This window comes from Macaca mulatta, chromosome 2 (assembly GCF_049350105.2).
Source record: "Macaca mulatta isolate MMU2019108-1 chromosome 2, T2T-MMU8v2.0, whole genome shotgun sequence".
NCBI classification, from domain to species: domain Eukaryota; kingdom Metazoa; phylum Chordata; class Mammalia; order Primates; family Cercopithecidae; genus Macaca; species Macaca mulatta.
In genome coordinates, this window is record NC_133407.1 from 154,042,054 (window position 1) to 154,065,162 (window position 23,109).

At 40.3% G+C, this 23,109-nt stretch overlaps 1 protein-coding gene and 1 long non-coding RNA gene across 32 annotated transcripts in view; one reads left to right on the forward strand and one right to left on the reverse strand.

Moving 5' to 3' along the window:
- TMCC1 (transmembrane and coiled-coil domain family 1) overlaps positions 1-23,109 on the forward strand; it is a 255,894-nt gene that overhangs the window by 7,300 nt on the left and 225,485 nt on the right. For 17 of the 31 annotated variants that reach the window (XR_013413372.1, XM_077990413.1, XM_077990386.1 and 14 more), the window contains exon 2: positions 6,434-6,684. The exons of 2 other annotated variants lie outside the window; for them this stretch is intronic. Coding sequence is in view for 2 of the 29 variants with exons in the window: in XM_077990403.1 (XP_077846529.1) it covers positions 6,481-6,684 (204 nt within the window). In the remaining 27 variants the exon portion in view is untranslated. Of the gene's footprint in view, positions 1-6,430; positions 6,685-23,109 lie in introns of all 31 variants that reach the window. 12 more of the 31 variants (XR_013413373.1, XM_077990388.1, XM_077990407.1 and 9 more) reach the window with 1 other exon arrangement.
- Positions 4,638-6,138, reverse strand: LOC144339334 (uncharacterized). The gene is made up of 2 exons (XR_013414297.1): positions 5,657-6,138; positions 4,638-5,581 (listed from the first exon to the last, which is right to left on the reverse strand). It is a non-coding gene; the product is annotated as an uncharacterized LOC144339334 (long non-coding RNA).

Below are 23,109 nucleotides of genomic sequence, written 5' to 3' on the forward strand. Positions count from 1 at the left end.
GCTGGTCTTGAACTCCTGACCTCAAGTGATCCGTCCGCCTTAGCCTCCCAAAGTGCTGGGATTACAGGTGTGAGCCATTGCACCCGGCCTGCCCTTTTGTTTTTAGCTTCTTTCACTTAACAGTGTTTTTATTCATCCATGTTGTAGCAAGTATTCCTTTCTTATGGCATAGTAATATTCTATTGTGTGAATATACCACATTTTGTGTACCTGTTCATCAGTAGGCTGTTTTGAATAATGCCACTTTTTTGCTATTATGAATAATGCTGCCTTGAATATTCTTGTATAAGCTTTTGTTTGAACATATGTTTTCAATTCTCTTGAGTATGTAACCACTGTATTTCTTTTGTTAAGTTTATTATCATATAAAGCAGAAAGTTACCCAGTGGCTTGACTTTGGATAAAGAGCTGAAAGAATGCTACTTTCTCCTGGAATATGGTATTCCTTAGTGAATACTGAAATCATATAATTTTCTTGTTGTCTTTATAGAATAAAGAATTTTGGTCCAGACAGGGTAACAGTAGGTAGCCTTCCTCTAGAATTCTGTCAGAAGAACATCCTGAGTTATGTGAACCATTCAGTTACCTGTCTGAGAGCAGCAAGTGATCTCTCACTGTGCAGTTGGGTTATGAGGTCTACTAGTGGTCTCAGGCAGTCTCCGAGTGTATGAATTGCGTTTAACATTTTGTATTCAGGCCAGGCACAGTGGCTCATGCCTGTAATCAGCCTGGGAGGCTGAGGTGGGTGGATCACGAAGTCAAGAGATCGAGACCATCCTGGCCAACATGGTGAAACCCCATCTCTACTAAAAATACAAAAATTCGCTGGGCGTGGTGGTGGGTGCCTGTAATCCCAGCTACTCAGGAGGCTAAGGCAGGAGAATTGCTTGAACCCAGGAGGCGGAGGTTGCAGTGAGCTGAGATTGTGCCACTGCACTCCAGCCTGATGACAGAGTGAGACTCTGTCTCAATAAATAAACACAAAAAACAAACAAAAGAAAGCCTATTATGTATTCAGAGGGATAGTAGGCAGGATTCCCATTCTGTAATCTATTTGGCACCAGTGATGTTACAGAGATTTTATTCTTTTTTTTTTTTTTTTTGAGACGGAGTCTCGCTCTGTGGCCCAGGCTGGAGTGCAGTGGCGCGATCTCGGCTCACTGCAAGCTCCTCCTCCTGGGTTCCCGCCATTCTCCTGCCTCAGCCTCCTGAGTAGCTGGGACTACAGGCGCCCGCCACCGCGCCCGGCTAATTTTTTGTATTTTTAGTAGAGACGGGGTTTCACTGTGGTCTCGATCTCCTGACCTTGTGATCCGCCCGCCTCGGCCTCCCAAAGTGCTGGGATTACAGGCTTGAGCCACCGCGCCCGGCCCAGAGATTTTATTCTTACTAACCACATTCCCTCAGGTTTGAAGTATAATGGAATAGCATCAAATATTGTTTTCCCTTTTTCTTTTTTTTGAGACATAGTCTGTCTGTCTCACCCAAGCTGGAGTGCAATGGTGTGATCTCAGCTCACTGCGACCTCCGCTTCCTGGGTTCAAGCAATTCTCCTGCCTCAGCCTCCCAAGTAGCTGGGATTACAGGCACCCGCCATCATGCCTGGTTAATTTTTGTAGAGACAGGGTTTCATCATGTTGGCCAGGCCGGTCTTGAACTCCTGACCTCAGGTGATCGTTTTTCTACTTCAACACCTGACCCCAAAGCTTTGTTTTGCAGCGATTGCTTTGACACCTTTGCTTTGACAAATTCACTTTCTTCAGGAAGACTTGGCAAAAGTTTTCTTCTTTTGCCAGTTTGGGGCAACCTGACCAATTCATTGAAACCTATTGTTTTTTTCAGATTTCTTGAAAACAAGGAACATTCTTTGCTGTAGCTTATTTATTTATTTATTTAGAAACAGAGTCTGACTTTGTCGCCCAGGCTGGAGTGCAGTGGTGCAATCAAAGCTCACTGCGGTCTGGACCTCCCGGGTTCAAGCGATCCTCCTGCCTTAGCTCCCTGAGTAGCCGGGACTACAGGTGTGTCCCACCATATCTGGCTAATTTTTGCATTTTTTGTAGAGATGGGTTTTGCCATGTTGCCCAGGCTGGTTTTGAATCCTGTGCTCAAGCAATCTGCCTGCCTCAGCCTCCCAAAGTGCTAGGATTACAGGTATGAGCCACTATGCCTGGCCTGCTGTAGCTTATTTGTAAATGACTTTGGGTTCCATTGAGACAGTGAAAAAAATAGATAAATTATATATTGACCGCCATTTTTTTAATCTCAAAAAAAATTTCTCTGTAGGCAAGCCCTTCAAAGTGTTTGAAAACCACTGTTTGTGTAGTAGAATACTAAGCTGGAAACAAGGAGATTTTAGTTTTAATTTTATTTCTTCAAAAGACTCCATTATCAGACAAATAGATTGTACTTGAGAGCTTCATTTTATAAAGAAATAATGTTGACTGATTTATAGGAAAGTGTAATGGGAACTGAGTTCTAATAATCAGGGTACTTTGAAGTTTGTGGAAGACAGGCATGTTGGAAGATATGTATAAATTCTTTTTTTATTTTATTTTGTAGAAATAGGTTCGCACTATGTTGCCTAGGCTGATCTCCTATTCCTGGGCTCAAGCGATCCTCTCGTCTCACCCTCCCAAAGTACTGGGATTACAGGTGTAAGCCACCACGCCCAGCCTGAAAATTCTTGATACCGTTTTTTTCTTTAATAATGTAAATGATTCTGCTCATACTATTATAAAAGTCTTTGTCCAGTATGCATCTATAGTTTGTTTATTCATATATATTACCTTTTTTTGGTGCTCTTTGTTCTTTTGTATAGGTCTAGGTTTCTGTGTGGTATGATTTTCCTTCTGATTGAAGGATTTCTGATGTTTCTTGTAGTGTACATTTGCTGATAATGAATCCTTTTAGTATTTGGTTGTCTGAAGACTCTTTTTTAGTTTTAGAAACTATTTTCAAAGGATATGTAATTACTGTTGACGTTTTCTTTATGATGCTGTTTCACCATCTTCTGGCCTGCATTGTTTCCAATGAGAAATCTGCTTTCATTGGGTTTATTTTTTCTGTATTTAATGTGTGGTTGTTTCCTTCTGGCTGCTTTTATTTTTCTTTCAAAAAATATATTTTTTCTTTCTCTAATTTATTTTTTTAATTTCTAAAATAAAATAAAATAGAAGTGAGGTTTCACCATGTTGTTTCACCATATTGGTGAAACCATGTTGGCCAGGCTCATCTTGAACTCCTGGCCTCAAGTGATTGATCCCTCTTGGCTTCCCAAAGTGTTGGGATTACAAGTGTGAGCCACCGCTCCCAGCTCAAAAAATATATTTTTTAATATGTTAAAATACATATAATTAAAAATTTACCATTTTAACCATTTTTTGTTTCTTTGTTTTTGAGATAGGGTCTTGCTGTGTCACCCAGGCTGGAGTGCAGTGGTGTGAACATGGATTATTGCAGCCTTGACCTCCTAGGTTCAAGTGATCCTTCCACCTCAGCCTCCTGAATAGCTGGGACCACAGATGCAATTTCCTGGCAAAAATTTCCTGGCAAATTTTTACAATTTTTTGTAGAAATGGGGCCTCACCATGTTGCCCAGACTGATCTCAAACTCCTGGGCTCAAACAGTCCTCCCATGTTGGTCTCCCAAAGTGCTATGATTACAGGCATGAGCCAACACACCTGGCCCATTTTAACCTTATTGATTGATTGATCGATTGTCTCACTTTGTCACCCAGGGTGGAGTGCAGTGGTGCGATCTCAGCTCACTGCAGCGTCCACCTCCCAGGTTCAAGCGATTCTCCTTTCTCAGCCTCCCAAGTAGCTGGGATTACAAGCGTGTGCCACCATGCCTGGCTAATTTTTTTTTTTTTTTTTTTAATTTTTAGTAGAGACAAGGTTTCACCATGTTGGCCAGGCTGGTCTCGAACTCCTGACCTCAGGTGATCCGCCCACCTTGGCCTCCCAAAGTGCTGGGATTACAGGCATAAGCCACCGCGCCTGGCTGATTTTAACAATTTTTAAGTGTGTTGTTCAGTAATGTTAAATACATTCATAATGTTGTACAACCATCACTATCATCCATCTCCATTACTCCTTTCATCTTGCAAACGGAAACTCTTTTAAACACTAACTCCCCAGACCCCCTCCCCCAACCTCTGGAAGCCACTATTCTACTGTCTTTGAATTTGACTACCCTAGTAACTCATATAAGTGGAATCATACAGTACTTGTCTTTTTGTGATTGTCTCCTGTCACTTAATATAATGTCCTGAAGGTTCATCCATGTCGTAGTATTTTTCAGAATGTTCTTCCTTTTTAAGATTGCATAGTATTCTGTTGTGTATGATGTACCACATTTTGCTTATCCATATATGACACTTGGGTTGGTTCCACTTTTTGGCTATCATGAATAATGCTGCTGTGAACATGACTGTACAGATATCTCTTACAGACCCCCACTTTAAATCTTTTTTCTATAAACCCAGAAACGAAATTGCTGGATCATATGGTAATTCTATTTTTCATTTTTTTAGGTACTTCCATACTGTTTTCCCCAGTGGCTGTACCATTGTACATTTCTATCAACAGTGCACAAGGGTCCCACTTTCTCCATATCCTTGCCAGCACTTGTCATTTTCTGTTTTTTTTTTTTTTTTTTTTTTATCATAGCTATCCTAATGGGTGTGAGTGGTATTTGATTGTAGTTTTGATTTGCATTTCCCTAATGATTTATGATATTGAGCATCTTTTTATGTGTTTATCAGCCATTCATGTATCTCCTTTAGAGAAATATCCTTTGCCCAGTTTTATCAGGTTGTTTTTTGTTTTGAGTTTTAAGAGGTCTCTGTATATGCTGGATGATAGATGATCTGTAAATGTTTTCTCTCGTTCCGTATTCCTCTGGCTCCTTTTAAGATTTTTCTTTATGTCTGGTTTCAAGGAATTTGATTTTGTTGTTCCCTGGTGGAATAAAACTTTGAGTTTTTTGCTCTTGTTGTTAAGCTTTTTGAGTTTGGAGTTTATACTTTTCATCAGTTTGGAACATTTTTGGCTATTATTTCTCCAAATATTCACACATCCCTCCTTGGATTCCAATCACATATATATTACTAGGTTTCTTGAAGTTGTCCCATACCTTACTGATGCTCTGCTGTTTTTCTTTGGTCTTATATTTTGGGTTTCATTTTGGATGGTTTTTATTGATGTGTCTTTACATTTACTTATCTTTCCCTCTTCTGTGTCTTGACTGCTGCTAGTTCCATCCAATGTATTTCATTTTATATATTCTATAATTTGTGGTTTGATAGAAATGCAGTGATGTAGCAGGTATCAATACTGCCTTAATTTGTTGCCAAAATATAACAGATTTCTTGTTCTTTATGTTAGCTAAAAAGGGTATACAAACCACCCTATATGTCATATTAACATTTATATCACTTTCTTTTCATGTTAACTTTTAGTTTCTCTGCCAAAACCTACATTTTTTTATATGATTATTCTACATTTTCTGCTGAGAGTGGACATCTGCATTAGTAGTTCTACAATATTTGTTTTATAAGTTGCCAGAATGGTTGCTCTGTTTGGCAGACTACAGACAAATCTTTATCTATGATTGGTTGTGTGATGTGACCATCATTTTGCTACAAAAAACTTGAAATAGATTTTAATATTTTCTTTACTATTATCAGAGAGAGAGCTGGATTACCTGCCGAAGTGTACTTTTGCCTACTGCTGTCATTGATAACTCAGTGGCAGCTGGGCGTGGTCACTGGTGTTACCTCCATGTGATCACTTTTTCTTCGCTAATGTTAATGTAAAAAATTTTAGGCTGAGCGTGGTGGCTCATGCCTGTAATCCCAGCCCTTTGGGAGGCCGAGGCGGGGGGATCATGAGGTCAGGAGATCAAGACCAGCCTGGCCAACATGGTGAATGAAACCCAGTCTCTACTAAAAATACAAAAATTAGCCTGGCATGGTGGTAAGCGCCTGTTATCCCAGCTACATGGGAGGGTGGGACAGGAGAATCACTTGAACCTGGGAGGTGGAGTTTGCAGTGAGCCAAGATTGCGCCATTGCACTCCAGCCTGGGCAACAAGAGCAAAACTCTGTCTCAAAAAAAAAAAAAAAAAAAAATTGCAGCCTGAGAACTGATATACTTCAGACCAGAAGTATTTCAGATTTTTTCAGATTTCATAATATTTGTGTTAATACTTATCAGTTGAGCATCCCTAGTTGGAAAGTCTGAACTCTGAAATGCTCCAATGAGTGTTTCTTTTGAGCATCATGTTGGGACTCGAAAAGTTTTCAGATTTTGGGGCATTTTGGGTTTTGGCCTTTCAAAGTTGGGATGCTCAGCCTGTCATTGTTTGTCCAACAGTCATTTGCATTCAGTAGTTCTTTCTCCGTTTCTTGCTCTTCTGTCCCAGCAGGTATTAATCTCTGGAGAAGACACATCCACAGTTAGCACTTTCTTCAGATGCTGACGCTCGGTGAGCAGTTGCCCTTGGTCACAAGATTTAGAAGACACAGTGTCCATCCTCCCAGATTGGATCTGTTTTTCATATGGATCTTCTGTTTCTATGTCTTTTTTAAAAATAACTTTTTGGGAAACCTTTTGGATTACAACTGTTCATCCTCACCTATGCAAAGAAAGGGAAGCTATTGCTGGGATTTTGAGGAGGTATGTCTTTTTTTCTTCTACTGCAAAATGACATCACCCGGACACTCAAAACAGTATAAAATAATTATACTTTTGTTTCTAGAACTCAGTTCTCATTCGTTTACTTGTTCCATCTTCCTTTCTCCCATTTTCTCTTTTTTCCTAGCAACTGTAACTCAACAAGAATTTTCTTAATGCATATAATGAAACAACTCATTTCCTACATTCTTCCTGAATGTTATTAAGACATGGGATTAGACTTACAAGTAACGGGGAGCAGCTGGAATTTTTTTAAATTAAATTTTTTATTTTTATTTTTAATAATAGAGACAGCGTCTTGCTGTATTGCCCAGGCTGGTCTCAAACTCTGGGCTCAAGTGATTCCCTCACCCTAGCTTCCCAAAGTGCTGGGATTATAGGTGTGAGCCACTGTGCCCAGCTGTAGCTTGCATTCTTATTTCTCAAATTGAAATTGTGACTTGGGTGAACTGAATTTGTTCTCATTCTGCATAGACACTGGATGGTTTAGGAAAGCTTAGTACCCTTAGCATAACATTTTGGCTATATGATTTCATAGTCTGGTTCAGTTTCATTGGCAAGAGGAGGTGTGATATTGTAGAGTTTTGAACTAAAAATTGAGACTTCAGTCCCAGGTTTGACATTATTACTTCCATGCTTTGAGAGTTGAAGTATGTTTATTTTCTCACCTTTAAAACGGGCTTATCATTACTTGCTTTACACAGCTCATGGGGTTATTGAGAATCAGATGAGAAAATTTGAGTGAAAGATTTTTATCAATGTCAAGGATTGTTATGGCATTGTAGATAGTTATAGGTATATCTGTTGTTTTCACTCAAAGACTCAATTTTTCTTTCTGAAAAAAAAATTTTTTTTTTGAGACAACGTCTTGCTCTTTTGCCCAGACTGAAGTGCAAGGTTGCAGTCGTAGCTCACAGCAATCTCACATTCCTGGGCACAAACAGTCCCTCACATCAGTGTCTCAAGTAGCTGGGACTGCAGGTGTATGCCACTGTGATCAGCTAATATTTTTATTTTTTGTAGAGATGGGGGTCTCACTGTGTTTCCCATGCTGGTCTCGAACTCTTGGGCTCAAGTGATCCTTCCACCTCGGCCTCCCAAAATGCAGGGATTACAGGTGTGAGCCACCATGCCTGGCCTGAAATAAATAAATAATGCATAAATGCCATTTTTAAGTTTGTGATGACAAATTCTAAAGAGAAGAGTAAAAGGAAAGCAGGAATAGAGTGTATTGAGGGGAAGGGGTTCACAGATGGCTTCACACAGAAGGTGACATTTGAGTAAGGGCTTGAAAGAGGTGAAGGAGTGAGCCATGCATATGTATGAGAAGAGCATTCTAGGCATAGTGAATTACAGCGTACATGTCCTGAGACAGAAGCTTGCCTGAGGAATGGTGAGGTGGGTCCTTATTTTGTGGTGCTTTATGGAAGTGCTTTTCAAACTTCAATGTGCACATGAATTACCTTGGGGGTTCCTATTAAAATTTAGACTAATTTTGTAGGTCTGGGGTAGGGCCTATTTCTAATAAGCTCCCAGGTGCTGCTGCTGCTGGTGGTCTTTGTAGGCCTTTAGTGTTTACACTGAGCAAAATAGGAAGTCTTTGGAGTATTTGGCCAGGGTGACATGATCTGATTTATATTTTGACATTTTCATTTCTCTGGCTGCTGAGTAGATAGTGGTAGATTGGGCAAGGACAAAAGCAGAAATACTAGTTTGGAGCCTATTACTGTAATCAAGGTGAGAGAAAATGTGGTTTGTGCTAGAGAGTAGCAGTGACTGGTTACACGTGATCTAATTCTGGATGTATTTTTCAAGTAGAGTTAGCAGGTTTTGCTGATAGATGGGATATGTGCTGTGAAAGAAAGGAAAGAGTTAAGATTTTTGTATTGAGTTTCTGGAAGGATGCAGTTGTCATTTATTGAAATGGAGAAGACTGAAAGAGGAACAAGTTTACAGAAGTAACAGAAACTCAGTTTTAGACATAAATTAAAGATGCCTATTAAGACTTAGAGATGTTAGCCAGGCGCATGGCTCACGCCTGTAATCCCAGTGCTTTGGGAGGCGGGCAGATCACCTGAGGTCAGGAGTTCAAGACCAGCCTGGCCAATGTGGTGAAACCCCCATCTCTACTAAAAAAAAAAAAGTACAAAAATTACCTGGACATGCTGGCAGGCGCCTGTGATCCCAGCTACTTGGGAGGCTGAGGCAGGAGAATCACTTGAACCTGGGAGGTGGAGGTTGCAGTGAGCCGAGATTGTGCCATGTCACTCCAGCCTGGGCTAAAAGAGCGAAACTCTGGCTCAAAAAAAAAAAAAAAAAATAAGGCTGGGCGCGGTGGCCCACGCCTGTAATCCCAGCACTTTGGGAAGCCAAGGCGGGCGGATCATGAGATCAGGAGATCAAGACCACCCTGACTAACACGGTGAAATCCCATCTCTATTAAAAATACAAAAAATTAGCTGGGCGTGGTGGCACACCTGTAGTATTCCCAGCTACTCGGGAGGCTGAGGCAGGAGAATCGCTTGAACCTGGGAGGCGGAGGTTGCAATGAGCCGAGATTGCACCACTGCACTTCAGCCTGGGTCACAGAGTGAGACTGTCTCAAAAAAAACCAAAAAACAAAAAAAACACTTAGAGATGTTGAGTAAACAGTTGGGTTTATGAATCTGGAATTCAAGAGAGAAGGATCTGCTGGACATATACCTCTGGGTATTGCTAAAATAGATTATATTTAAATCCAGAAAGCTGGATGAGATCTCCAATTGAGTGAGTAGAGATGGAAGTAAGAAGCAGTTGAAGAACTTAATTTCTAGAGTTTAGAGGTCGGGAAGATGAGAAGGAAACATCAAAGAAGATTTAGTAGCAGTAGCCGGAGAGGTAAAATGAAAACTAGGTTAGAGGGTATCCTGGATTCTAATGAGGAAAGTGTTTCAAGGAATAGGGAGTGATCAACTGTGTCAAATACTACAATTGAGATGAGGGCTGAGAATTAACTATTTAACAATGTGGCAGTTATTGGTAACCTTGATAAAGAGTAGTTTTAATGGAGCAGTTGGAGGTTAAAGTCTGATTGGAGATGTTGTCTTTCCAAAGCAAAACATTTCCTAAACCCTGGTGAGACTGAGTACTCAGATAAAAATCTGTAACTCTGGGTAGATGTTCTTGGCAGGAGAAGATTTAAGATATTTAAGTAGTATTATTAACAACTGTCTTGATTAATTATTCATTTGAAGTAATATTGGAAAATTTACTTTGAGGAGATCTTCAGGGTTTATTTATTTATTTTTTTTGAGACGGAGTCTTGCTCTGTTGCCCAGGCTGGAGTGCAGTGGCGTGATCTCGGCTCACTGCAAGCTCCGCCTCCCAGGTTCATGCCGTTCTCCTGCCTCAGCCTCCCGAGTAGCTGGGACTACAGGCACCTGCCACCATGCTCGACTAATTTTTTTTTGTATTTTTGGTAGAGACAGGGTTTCACTGTGTTAGCCAGGATAGTCTCGATCTCCTGACCTCGTGATCTGTCCACCTTGGCCTCCCAAAGTGCTGGGATTACAGGTGGGAGCCACAGCACCCAGCTCTTCAGGGTTTTTTTTTTTTTTTTGAAATTTTATTTATTTATTTTTCTGTAGAGATGAGGTCTCCATATGTTGCCCAGGCTGGTCTCAAACTCTTGGCTTCAAGCAATCCTCCTGCCTCAGCCTTCTAAAATACTGAGATTATAGGCATGAGCCACTGAACCTGGCTCCTTAATTTTTGATTCATGCCTTCAGGATTTAAAAATTGTCCTTAGCAATTATTATGAAAAAGAAAAAATGTAAGGATTGGCTAGGAGCTAATTGGCTGTCAGCTACTCTTCTTTCTTAGGTTATAGGGCTGAAAGACACTTTAAATATAGTCTTTGTTCAAATATAGTCTTTGTTCTGTCAGTGGGGCTTGTGAGGACCTCTTCACACTTCTATTTATTCTTTTTTTTTTTTTTTTTGAGCCAGGCATTAAACCTGGGTTCAAATCATTAGTGCTTACTTAAATCATTGTAAAGCAGTTAGCAGGTTGTGTTCAACATAGCAATTATCAAAAGAATGAATGTATGACTTTAAGGACCAATGATATTTTAAACTTGTTTTTGTTTTTTTGATATGGAGTCTCACTCTTGTCCCCCCGGCTGGAGTGCAATGGTGTGATCTCGGCTCACCACAATCCCTCCTCCCGGGTTCAAGCGATTCTCCTGCCTCAGCCTCCCGAGTAGCTGGGATTACAGGCATGTGCCATCACACCTGGCTAATTTTTTGTATTTTTAATAGAGACAGGGTTTCTCCATGTTGGTCAGGCTGGTTTTGAACTCCCAACCTCAGATGATCTGCCTGCCCCGGCCTCCCAGAGTGTTGGGATCACAGGTGTGAGCCATGGCACCAGCCCTATTTATTCGTCTTTAGTAAAAGTATTCAGTCTGTGTAGCATACTCAGCCAGATGAGCTTCTGTAAATAACCAAAGTGGATGGGTGTGGTAGGTGTAACTTATTCTTGGCTTATGGAAGACGTCTTTTTCTTCATTTATTTATGTAAAAAAATATTTATTGAGTACTTTCATATTTGTTGGCCCTGTTGTAGGTCTTGGAGATACAGTGGATGAAAGTTTCTACCCTAATGGAGTTTATGTTTTAGTGGAAATGAAGTAACAGATTGGGGCCAAGACTTGTTAGTGGTCTCACACTGGTATAGGTAATCTTTTTTTGTGTGTGTGTTTGTGGTTTTTTTTTTTTTTTTTTTTTTTTTTGAGACGGAGTCCTGCTCTGTCCCCCAGGCTGAAGTGCAGTGGCAAGATCTCGGCTCACTGCAACCTCTGCCTCCAGGGTTCAAGCAATTCTCCTGCCTTAGCCTCCCGAGTAGCTGGGATTACAGGTGCCGGCTACCTCACCCAGCTATTTTTTTACGTATTTTTAGTGGAGACAGGGTTTCACCATGTTAGCCAGGCTGATCTTGAACTCCTGACCTCAGGCAATCACCCGCCTCAGCCTCCCACAGCGCTGGGATTACAGATGTGAGCCACCGCACCTGGCCAATCTTTTTTTTTTTTTTTTTTAAATAGCAGTGTAGGCCGGGCGCGGTGGCTCAAGCCTGTAATCCCAGCACTTTGGGAGGCCGAGATGGGCGGATCATGAGGTCAGGAGATCGAGACCATCCTGGCTAACACGGTGAAACCCCGTCTCTACTAAAAAAAAAAAATACAGAAAAACTAGCCGGGCGTGGTGGTGGGCGCCTGTAGTCCCAGCTACTCGGGAGGCTGAGGCCAGAGAATGGCGTAGGCCTGGGAGGCGGAGCTTGCAGTGAGCTGAGATCCGGCCATTGCACTCCAGCCTGGGCGACAGAGGGAGACTCCATCTCAAAAAAAAAAAAAAAAAAATAGCAGTGGAATCTTACTGTATTGCTCAGGCTAGATGAACTACTGGGCTCAAGTGATCCGCCTACCTTAGATCCTGAGTAGCTGCGACTACAGATGTGCCACCGTGCCTGCTTCTAGTATTGGTCATCTTAATGCAGTGTGGGCTTATGGAAAACCCAAAGAAGGTTGTTATGAGCTGATTTTCCTTTCCAACAACTTAAAACAGTACTCAAATATTGTGGAGAGTAAGGAAAACAGAGTTAAGCAATTATCTGACAGACTTTGATTATGAAGAGAAAGCTTCAAATATATGAAATTTATTTTCTACTTTTATTTTATTTTATTTTTTTAGAGGTAGGGTCTTGCTCTGTTGCTCAGCTGGAGTGCAGTGGTGCAATTATAGCTCACTGCAACTTCAAACTGCTGGGCTCAAGCGATCCTCCCACCTCACCCTCCCAAGTAGCTAGGACTACGGTGTGTGCCACCATACCCAGCTAATTTTTGTATTTTTTGTAGAGATGGGGTCTTGCTATGTTGCCCAGGCTGGTCTTGAACTCCTAGTCTTACGCAGTCCTTCCACCTCAGCCTTGCAAAGTGTTGGGATTATGGACATGAGCCACTGCACCTACCTGTACACTTTATTTATTTTGTTTTTTGTAGAGATAGGGTGTTACTGTGTTGACAATGCTGGTCTTGAACTCCTGGGCTCAAGCAGTCCTCCCACCTCAGCCTCTCAGAGTGCTGGGATTACAGGTGTGAACCCCTGCGCTCAGTTCTAGCCTCTATTTTTGAGATTCTTAGATGCTGTAAGTGGCAGCTTGTGGAATTGATTCCATAGTAAATTGAGTCAGAAGACATTTGAGAATCTATTATAGGCAAGGCATTATGCCAGGTGCTGGTAGGCAAACAATAATTTTTAGGTACTTTGTAGAAATAATAGCTTTGAGCCACTTTGAGAATTCTCTTGTGTGTAATATGAGTTTAAAAGAAGTTTTTAACATTTTTATTTCAAACTCATTTTGAATAGGAATATACAGATGTTGAAACCATAGAAATGAAAGTCTCACTTTAATCCCTGATTCCTGATTCTTACTTCTCCTTAGTAACAAGCATTTTTACCTCTTTTTGTGTCTCCTTCCAGATACTTTATGTACATATGTGTGTATATATGTACATACATATTTATATTACCTTTAAAAAACTCAAATAGAGGTCTACTGTTCAAACAGTTCTATATCTTACTTTTTTTTTTTTCTCATAAAATATAGTTTGAGCATCCCAAATTTGAAAATTCAAAATCTGAAATCTTTTGGGTACCAACATAACACTCAAAGAAATGCTGCTTGGATTTGGGATGCTTGCCTGGTATGTATAATCCAAATATTTCAAAATGTGAAAAAATCTGAAATCCAAAACACTTCTGGTTCCTAGCGTTTTGGACTGGGGATTAATCCTGTGCTACTTATAGCATATGTAATTAAAACACAGTATTTTTAAAATTACTTTTTATTATTATTATTTTTTAGAGACATGGTGTCACTCTGTCACCTATGCTGGAGTATAGTGGTTCGTGTGATCATAGCTAACTGCAGCCTCGACCTCCTGGGCTCAAGGGATCCTCTCACCTTAGCCTCCTGAGTAGCTGGGACTACAGGCGTGTACCACCATGCCTGGGTAATTTAAAAACATTTTCATAGAGACAGGGTCTTGCTATGTTGCCCGGGTTGATCTCAAATTCCTGGCCTTAAGCAATCCTCCCATTTCCGCCTCCCAAAGTGCCTGTATTATGGGTGTGAGTCACCACACCTGGCCAACTTGTGTCAGTTTTTTTTTTTTCAGCTGCATAGTGTTACTGTGGTTTTTTTCTTTTGGGTTTTCCATATGCCCACACTGTGTTAAGACAACCAGTGTTAGTCTTGAGACCACTAACTAGTCTTGTTGCCAATCTGCTGTGTAATTTCCACTAGAATTAAAGCTCCATTAATTTCCAAGGATAGGCTGGGTGCGGTGGCTCATGCCTGTTATTCCAGCACTTTGGGAGGCCGAGGTGGACGGATCACCTGAGATCAGGAGTTTGAGACCAACCTGGCCAACATGGCGAAACCCCATCTCTACTAAAAATACAAAAGTTAGTTGAGTGTGGTGGTGGGCACCTGTAATCCCGGCTGCTCGGGAGGCTTGAACCCGGAAAGTGGAGATTGCAGTGAGCTGAGATTGTGCCACTGCACTCCTACCTAGGCAACAGAGCAAGACTCCGGATCTCAAAAAAAAAAAATTCCATGCATTGACAAAATATATATCATTAGGATACACTCAGTTGTAAATAATGGAAATAATAATTTAAAAAACCCCAGGAAATCTAACAGTGACTTAAGCTGTAAAAATATTTAATTGTCTTATATAAACAGAAGCAAGGAGATAGGTAATTCAGCACTAGTTTGGTAGCTCAGCAATATTTAGGACCCACATTTTTTCCCCTCACCTTTGTTTTCCTCATTATGTTGGCTTTTCAGCTTCCCTGTGTCACCTTGTGGTTGTATCATGGCTGCCTCAGCTCCAAGCAGCACAATCAACTGCATTCAAAAACAGGATATGGAGGGCAAAACATTTTTTTACTGGGAAGGTGCTGTCATTTTACGTGGGAAGAAAAACAATTCCCAGAAGTCTCCTAAACAGTGCTTTGTGAACTTTAGTGTACATATTACTTGGGGAGCTTGTTAAAATACTATTCATATTGCCTATTTGTGGGATCTACTTCCAGAGATTCTGAAATCCATAGGTTTGGAGTAGGGCCTGAGAATTTGTGTATCTATTAAGCTGCCATGTAATGCTGGTGCTGTGGGGTCAGCAGACTGTGCTATTGAATGCACTTTCCTGTGTAATGTCTCCTTACATTTCACTGGGAGTTATATTGCTGCCCCTTACTCCAAGTGTCTCTGGGAAAGAGAATATGATAGCCATATTGCCTGAAACCAATCATTACTATCTTGAACAAAATGTGAATTCTGGTTAATGGAGAAGAAGGGAGAAATGGCTGTTGGATTAACAACTGTGGCTAGCACTTTTGATGTTACAAATAATGCTGCAGTGAATACTGGTGCTCAGAAGAAAAGATAGATGTAATTAAATTTTTAACAGATATCTTTGAAATTTTCTCTAAAGACCTTAGTTGGAATTATTTTACAGTCAGCCGTCTATGAGAGTACTTGTTTCTCCATTATCTTTACAAATTAGATGTGTTGTCAAACATTTTGGTCTTTGCCAATCTGATAGGTAAAAAAAAATGGTATCATATCATAGATTCATTTGCGTTACTCTCATGCATGAGGTTGAAGAGCTTTTCATCTATATGAAAATCATGTTATCTTTTTTTGTGAACTGGCTGTCCGTGTTAGACTTTGATTCTTTTTTCATTGATTACGCATTTTTTTCTTTTTCCTTTTTAAAAATTTTAATTCCTGTTTAACAACATCCTAATGTTTTTTTTTCTTATGAATTTGTAGGAGCCGTTTATGTAATGGAATTACTTATTGTAATATGTGTTACAAATTTATTTTCCCAGTTTGTTAGTCATTTGACTTGGTTTGCTTATTTTGAGCTTACAATTTACGGATTGTAAATTCTGTTGCTAAGTTGTATGAATCGAGATCTTGAATAATGGGGTAAACATGCTTACCAAAAAATTTATAAATGATACTAAAACTGGGAGGTTTATCTAGTATGTTGCATCAAAGAAAATCAAGATGATTTAAGTACGTATGAGGTATGAAAGTGTCAAGGTGGGTGTAATAGAAATGTAAGATCCTATTCTTTTTTTTTTTTTTTTTTTTGTGGGGGGGACGGTGTCTTGCTTTGTTGCCTAGGCCCAGGCTAGAGTGCAGTGGCCATGATCTCTGCTCACTGCAACCTCCACCTCCTGGGTTCAAGCAATTCTTCTGCCTCAGCCTCCCAAGTAGCTGGGATTACCGGCATACGCTGCCACAACTGGCTAATTTTTGCATTTTTAGTAGAGATGGGTTTTCACTGTGTTGGCCAGGCTGGTCTCGAACTCCCGACCTCAGGCTCTCCACCTGCTTCGGCCTTCCAAAATGCTGGGATTAGGGATGTGAGCCACCGCACCCTAGCAAGATCCTAATCTTAAACAGAAATTATCTGGCTCAAAAGTTTTGTTTTCATTTGACAAGTCCCATAATCTAAGGTAAGTTGTATGATTTGGCTGTTAAAAAAAAGCTAACATTGGTGAATACTTACAGATGTATAATGCTAGATTAAAAGAAGTAATAATCCTTTTGTTCTTGGACTGTCAGATTATATCTATGTTGTATCCATTCTTGGATGTTACGTTTTAATAGAACACGGATAATCTAAATTTTCTAGGTGAATGAGACCAGAATAGTGACAGCTTTAGCCACCATAACTTTTTTTTTTGAGATGGAGTCTCACTCTATCGCCCTCCCCCTGGAGTGCCGTGGCACAATCTGGGCTCACTGCAACCTCTGCCTCCTGGGTTCACGCCATTCTTCTGCCTCAGCCTCCTGAGTAGCTGGGACTACAGGCGCCCGCCACCACGCCTGGCTAATTTTTTGTATTTTTAGTGGAGACTGGGTTTCACCATGTTAGCCAGGATGGTCTCGATCTCCTGACCTCATGATCCGCCTGCCTTTGCCTCCCACAGTTCTGGGATTACTGGCATGAGCCACCACGCCTAGCCTCATTAGCTGCCAAATCTAATGAAAAACAATTGAAGAATTAGGATTTTGCCACTGAAGATAATACTTGGAAATGTAACTATCCAAATATATTGAGAAGTTGTAAGATTTTCTGATTTCTAGTGACCTCTTTCCTCATTGCTGATAGTGGTACTGAAGAGAAAGTGATGTCTTGATGACTTTAGTTTCTTATTAACTGGAGGAGAAAAAAAAAGAAATATTTGTCAGCAAGAGTATAATGCTAAAAAAGGCAGTTCTTAAAAAAAAAGTGTAAAATAGACAAGTAGAATACTAGATAAGTACATGTGATTTCTCTTTATTTTTATTATTTGAGAGAATTTTTCAAGACTAGTCTTTAAAGAACATATTTTGAGGATGCCGTCTTCAAGAATTGTTAAAGTTTATAATTTTACACTACATGATAAAAAGTAAAGGTTGCTGTAATGTAGAAGTTGGCAGGGATTTGTGTGTTAAAACTAGCTTTAGTTCCTAACTCTGCTACTTGCTGTGTATAGTGGGACATTTATGAGATTTAATTGTCTCTTCTGCTGTTGAGAACAGTATCTGCCTCTCAGAGTTTTGTACACTGCAAATAATTTATGCTGAGCTTAATGCCTGGCATATAGATGGCATAAAATTAATGCCAGTTATTTTTAGTAGCAACTATTCTTGACAGCATTTCTTACATTTTTGGGTTTTCTATTTGTACATGTGCAGCAAGGTAAGTTGGGAGGTTCTATCAACAAATCCATTTGTATCATCAAGCTTTGCAAATATATCCTAAGAATTACTACCTATGGGGGTTTTTCCATACCATACCTAATTCACCAATTCTTCAGTTCTCTGATGCTGAGTGTTCAACACTTCCATTCAATTCTGACACTATCTACCTGGAGTTAGTGTCAGATCTCAAGTTAAAGGGCTCAGTTCCAAAAGACTGCCGCTACTTGGGACGCTAGTCACAAGTCTTGGGCCACCCACACTTCTGTCTGGCTTGGTTGCAAATTCAGGGGTTCCCACGACCCCTTCATCAGGTTCGTTAATTCACTGGAAAGACTCATAGAACTCAGGAAAACACTTTACTTATGTTTACCAGTTTATTATAAAGGGTATAACTCAGGAACAGTGAAATGATATAAATACATAGGGCAAGCTATTGGGGAGGGGTGTGAGGCTTTCGTGTCCTCTCTGGGCACAACACCCTCCCAGCACCTCTATGTATTCACTACCAGGGAATCTTTCCAAATCCCATCATTTAGTCAGTCCCCAGTTCCTCTCTCTTCCCCAAGGGTGAGGAGTGGAGGACTAAAAGTTCTAATACTCTAATCACTTGGTTGGTTCCCCTGGCAACCAGTCCTATCCTGAAGCTATCTAGAGGCCCACCAAGAGTCACCTAATTAGCATAAACTCAGGTGTAGTTGAAAGGAACACATTATGAATAACAAAAAGCACTTCTGTTACTGAGGAAAACCTGAGGGTTTTAGGAGCTCTGCCAGGAATCAAGGACAAAAACCAAATATGTATGTTTCTTATACCACACTACTATACATAAAACTAGATTTTGTTTTTAGAACAGAGGGCTGGGTTTCAGAATATCAGTATTGAATTCTTTAGGTCATTGATATATTTCTTTCTGTAGCCATAGTGTCATCAATTTGATTGTTGGTAATGTCAGTAACATTTGTTTTGGCCGGGCGCGGTGGCTCAAGCCTGTCATCCCAGCGCTTCGGGAGGCTGAGATGGGCGAATCACGAGGTCAGGAGATTGAGACCATCCTGGCTAACACAGTGAAACCCCGTCTCTACTAAAAAAATACAAAAAAACTAGCCGGGCGAGGTGGCGGGTGCCTGTAGTCCCAGCTACTCGGTAGGCTGAGGCAGGAGAATGGTGTGAACCCGGGAGGTGGAGCTTGCAGTGAGCTGAGATCCGGCCACTGCACTGATCCTTTGATGAAAGGTTCCATTGGAACAGCTAGGCTGGGCGCGGTAGCTTACGCCTGTAATCCTGGCACTTTGGGAGGCCAAGGTGGGTGGATCACTTGAGGTCAGGAGTCCAAGGACCAGCCTGACCAACGTGGTGAAACCCCGTCGCTACTAAAAATACAAAAATTAGCTGGGCATGATGGTGTGTGCCTGTGATCCCAGCTCCTTGGGAGACTAAGGCAGGAGAATCGCTTGAACCCAGGAGGTGGAGGTTGCAGTGAACCAAGATTGTGCCACCGCACTCCAGCTTGGGCGACAGAGCAAGACTCCATCTCAAAAAAAAAAAAAAAAAAAAAAAGAAAAGAAACAGCTAAATGCCATATTCCTGAGGAGGCTTTATCAGATTCCAGTATTGTTTCTTTTTTTGCTTAGACATTTGTCCTCAGATGGCTCTGCATGTGATGTGACAAAAACAGATAATTTTTTTCTGACAGGAATAATGCTCATTTTTTCTAAACTGTTGGGTCATGAAATTTGGGTAGAAATGCCTTTTGGTGGCCTTAATCTCTTTATTGGTAAACAATAGCATGCGAATTTTCATAGCCAGAAAAGGAAGAGTAAATTGTTTGGAATTCCAAATTCTTTCCTGCTTGTATGGTTTTTACCCCCCTCTGCCTGCCTATTTTAATGTATTTGTTAGAGATATGGGCGTTGTCTTCTCATAACACAGGGATTTCCTTAGAATGTGAGCCTTAAATTAATATTTTAAATGTTTTAGAACATCTGTGGGAAGTATCTTGATGTACAAGAATGGGTGCTTGTCTAACATAGTGCCTAGCAGAGTTCTTGGCATGTATTAGGCACACAATAAATATGTTACCTTTCTAGAAGTTAGAAGCCTCTGTTCTAGTGTTTATATGCCACCAAGTATCTGTGTGACCTGGAGTCTCATCTGTCATCTTTAGAATCACTTCTCTTTTAGCTCTGATTCAGTGACTCAGTTTATTTTGGTCTTATTTGTTAAAAACTTATTTCTACTATGGCCTTAAAGTCAGTTTCTTGAAAATAAGCCAATGCAGTCACCGGCTAGGATGAACTAGGAAGTGTTGTGAAATAAGCCGTCTTCTGTGGCTTCAGTTATTTGCTTGGCTACATGTTCTTTCTTTACGCTGGTAGAGTTATGTTAGATTTTCTACCCACACCAGGTTGGGACTAGATTATTTATTTAGAGATAGATTTAAACCTATCACTGAATTAGTATTTATTGAATACTAATGGTATTGTTAAGGGATTTAGATTTGATATGGCACTTCAAGAAACCAGTGTGGAAAGAGGAAAACTGCAAAACTAGCTATTGAAGGCCATATGGTTTGTATTATGGAAATATAAAGAAGGAAGAGAATAGGTGACTGCTGAAGTGATTACAGAAGGATTTCATCTGTGTTCTCTGTTTGGAGTGTTGAAGAAGGAGGCTGTTGTTGCAAGTATGAAAAATAACATGAATGAAAGCATGGAGATACATGAATCGTATATTTGTGTTTCTGTGTTTGTGAGACTAGCCCCACCCATTTGTTGACCTTTTAGAGACAAGCTTAGTTTTGAGTAAGGTCAGTTTAAGATAATTTAAGATAATTCTACCTCTCAAAGTCCACAAAGGAAATGAAGAAGTTTTTTTTTTTGTTTTTTTTTTTTACTCATAGGATGAATTGGACAAGGATGAGACTTGTGTAGGTGAGGACAGTTGGAAGGATTATGATGTTGTAATCTTGGAGTTAGGTGAAACAGGTATCAAAAAATAACTTTTCCTGTCCTATAGTGAGAATAAACATTTATAAAAATATTGTTGATAAAGGATGGTCTCCTAAGACATTTGTTTTTCAAAAGTGTTTCAAGTTTCAAACAGGAACTTTAAAAAATCAGTAGCATGTGACAAACCATTATTTTGTGATAATTTGCCTGTTTTTAGTGAATAAAACCGGTATATACATTTTGTATCTTTATAGTAAATAATGCCAAATGTATTGAATTTCTTATCTTCCCTGGATCTATGAGCCAAGATTTCTGTCTGTAGCAAATAGCGAAAATATAAAATATGGTCAGGAGTGGTGGCTCACGCCTGTAATGTCAGCACTTTGGGAGGCCAAGGCGGGCAGATCACCTGAGGTTAGGAGTTCGAGACCAGCCTGACCAACATGGAGAAACACTGTCTCTTCTAAAAATAAAAAATTAGCTGGGCGTGGTGGCGCATGCCTGTAATCCCAGCTACTCGGGAGGCTGAGGCAGGAGAATTGCTTAAACCTGGGAGGCAGAGGTTGCAGCGAGCTGAGATTGTGCCAGTGCACTCCAGCCTGGGCAACAAGAGCAAAACTCTGTCTCAAAAAAAAAATATATATATATATATATATATGTATGTATGTATGTATATAGCTGTGGGTCTTTATATACCATTAGGAAACAAATGAGAGATGAAGTCTCTAAAGCATAATGTGTATTTGTTTCATAATCGTAAGTTTAGAAATTGGTAGGATAAACGTCAGATTAGGTGTCAGGGCATCCAGAATAGTGGGTGTATTCCATTTTGATCTGCATATCTTATTCTGTTGTTGATTAAGAGCAGTGAGAGTCCATAAACTATGGTATATGATAGCTGTGATCTCTGATAATAAGCTTCATGCAGATGACACTCAAATCTGCACATTCAGCTTGCACTTCTCTTGCACCCAGATGCCTGCTGGACATCTGCATTTTGAGGTCCTGCTGGTTCCTGAAACCTAGTGTGTCTTCTACCAAATTCATTGGCATTTTGCAGTGATATTTTTGCATTCCCATAAACCTATACCTCCTCTAGTTTTACTTATCTTTATTAATGGCTCATCCTTCATTTAGCCAACCAGTCTACAAAACTTGGGATTATCTTTAATTTCTTTCTTTTTTACTTCTGAAATGTGTCTTCCCCATTGAGCCTTAAGAGTGTTCATCTATTCACTCATTCACTCATTTATTCTGACATTTATTAAGCATCTATTATGTGCCAGGCATTGTACAAGAAATTAGGGATATAGTGGTAAATAAGACAATTTTCTGCTCTTACAGACCTTATAGTTCAAGCTTTCATCATTTTCTCCCTATCCTCTTTGGGCTATTTTGATAGCCATCCATATTTTTTCTGGTTATAAACATAATACATCCTTATTTTAAGAAGTGCAAGGATGCCAGGAGTGGTGGCTCATGCCTGTAATCCGAGCACTTTGGGAGTCTGAGGCAGGCGGATCACTTGAGCCCAGGAGTTTGAGACCAGCCTGGGCAACATGGCAAAACCCCGTCTCTATTAAAAAAAAAAATTGATGTGGTGTCATGTACCTGTACTCCCAGTGGGAGCTGAGGTGGCAAGATCTCTTGAGCCTGGGAGGTGGAGGTTGCAGTGAGCCCGGATTGCGCCTTGCCCCACTACAGGGTGGGAAAAAAATGAATGATGAGAATCCTGAGCCTTCTGGAGCAAATCTTAATTGGGAGTGTAAGAGGCTAGTCTGACTTCTTGACCCTCCAGATTAAGATAGATGCTCTTCCTCTGGGCTTCCTCAGCACCCCAGGTTTCCCATCATGGCTCTTACCACTTTGTGGTGTTTCCCTACGTAGACCAAAGTCTCCTGTATCTTTTGTGTTTGTTGGGTCCAATACAGTGCCTGGACACCTAGTAGGCATTTCAAAGTTTGCCAAATGGATATATGACTATATTAATGTCTTTGGTTGCCAAACATATTCTTTAAAACCATTCACCTCTGTTTGCCTTTACTTTTTATTTACCAAATAACCTTTTGTCCTTAAATCAGTTTACCAAGGGAATTTTACTACAGAAAAAAAAGAAGGTACTGACCATAATCTAATTGACATTTAAAATTCTTTTTTGTATTTTTTTGTTTTGTGAGACAGCATCTGACTCCCATCACCCAGTCTGGAATGCAGGGCGTGATCTCAGCTCTTTGCAGCCTTGATTTCCTTGGCTTGGATGATTCTCCTACAGGCTGATTTTTTGTATTTTCACTAGAAATGGGGTCTTGCCATGTGGCCCAGGCTGGTCTCGAACTTGGTTCAAGTGATCTGGCTGCCTCAGCCTCCTAGAGTGCTGGGATTATAGATGTGAGCCACCGTGTCTAGCCAGTAGTTATAATTCTTATAAATTTATTAAAAGACTGATGCTGTGGAACAGATGGGTATGAGAATTTGGATAATATAAACTATTTTTTTCCTGAGTGCAATTTTCACTTTAGATAAGTTACTGTCTAGTTTCTCATTGGGCATAGGTGTAAGTGTGGTGTGGTGAATAGAAGGCTAGATTCAACTTTGGTTTGACTCTGCCACTTGTTAAGCTTTGAGATTTTAGGCAAGTATCTTAGGATTA